This window comes from Phalaenopsis equestris, unplaced genomic scaffold, assembly GCF_001263595.1.
Source record: "Phalaenopsis equestris unplaced genomic scaffold, ASM126359v1 Scaffold000397, whole genome shotgun sequence".
Taxonomy (NCBI): domain Eukaryota; kingdom Viridiplantae; phylum Streptophyta; class Magnoliopsida; order Asparagales; family Orchidaceae; genus Phalaenopsis; species Phalaenopsis equestris.
This window is the reverse complement of record NW_018164839.1, coordinates 3,152-3,891: the sequence shown is the minus strand read 5'-3', so window position 1 is coordinate 3,891 and position 740 is coordinate 3,152. Positions and strand designations below refer to the sequence as shown.

General features: G+C 33.2%; 1 protein-coding gene across 1 annotated transcript in view; it reads right to left on the bottom strand.

Moving 5' to 3' along the window:
• Positions 1-740, bottom strand: part of LOC110026714 (protein DETOXIFICATION 45, chloroplastic-like) — a gene marked incomplete at its 5' end in the record, with an annotated part of 20,104 nt that overhangs the window by 16,334 nt on the left and 3,030 nt on the right. Inside the window, one exon of the mRNA XM_020727781.1 lies at positions 267-329. Coding sequence (XP_020583440.1) covers positions 267-329 — 63 coding nt within the window. The remainder of the gene's footprint in view (positions 1-266; positions 330-740) is intronic.

The window sequence follows — 740 nt, the reverse complement described above, 5'->3', positions numbered from 1 at the left end:
TGATGATGATGATGATGATGATGAATCAAAAGTATCTTCAAGGAGAGAGTATTAAGTACAATGCTTTCTTCAGAATGAGAACTAGACAGGTTATCTAACAAAAAGAAAATACAAAGCATACTATCATTAGAGTTCAGATGTACAACAGAATTTGCATGAATTGAACCTTTATATAAGAATTCTTGCAACCCTTTAGTCTTTATGCAGGGGTATGAGCAACTTAAATAAAAACAAGCATAAATCTAAATAATGGATATTTGACATACTGAGAAGCAACAGTAGCAATAGCAGCTCCAGTGATGCCAAGGCCAAAAGAATAGGCAAGTAATGGAAGAAGAATTATTGATGAAATATTGCCAAATCCTGAGATCAGATTAGTAATGAGAAAAAAAAATGTTAGCCTGGAAATAAAACATCAAAATCAAGTTAGAAAAAATTATATGTCATTAAATTCTTCAGATTCTCAAAGCCACGTGTAACAGACAGGTGAGAAACTGGAGGGCCCATGCAAAGAAATTCCTCTAGATTATCTCCCATCAAATTTAGGAACATATTTTAGATCCTCCCGATAGTCATGGTGTGTTCATTTAGAATCATGCTAACATGATTTTGCTCGAGTTGCATCTTTTATTATTTTTGTTTATCGACCCAGGTTCTACTTTTAATCGGCACGGGACATTAAGTTTGGAAACTAATTTGATGTAGGATGCTTAGAAGTTCATTATGCAGGAAAAAAAAAA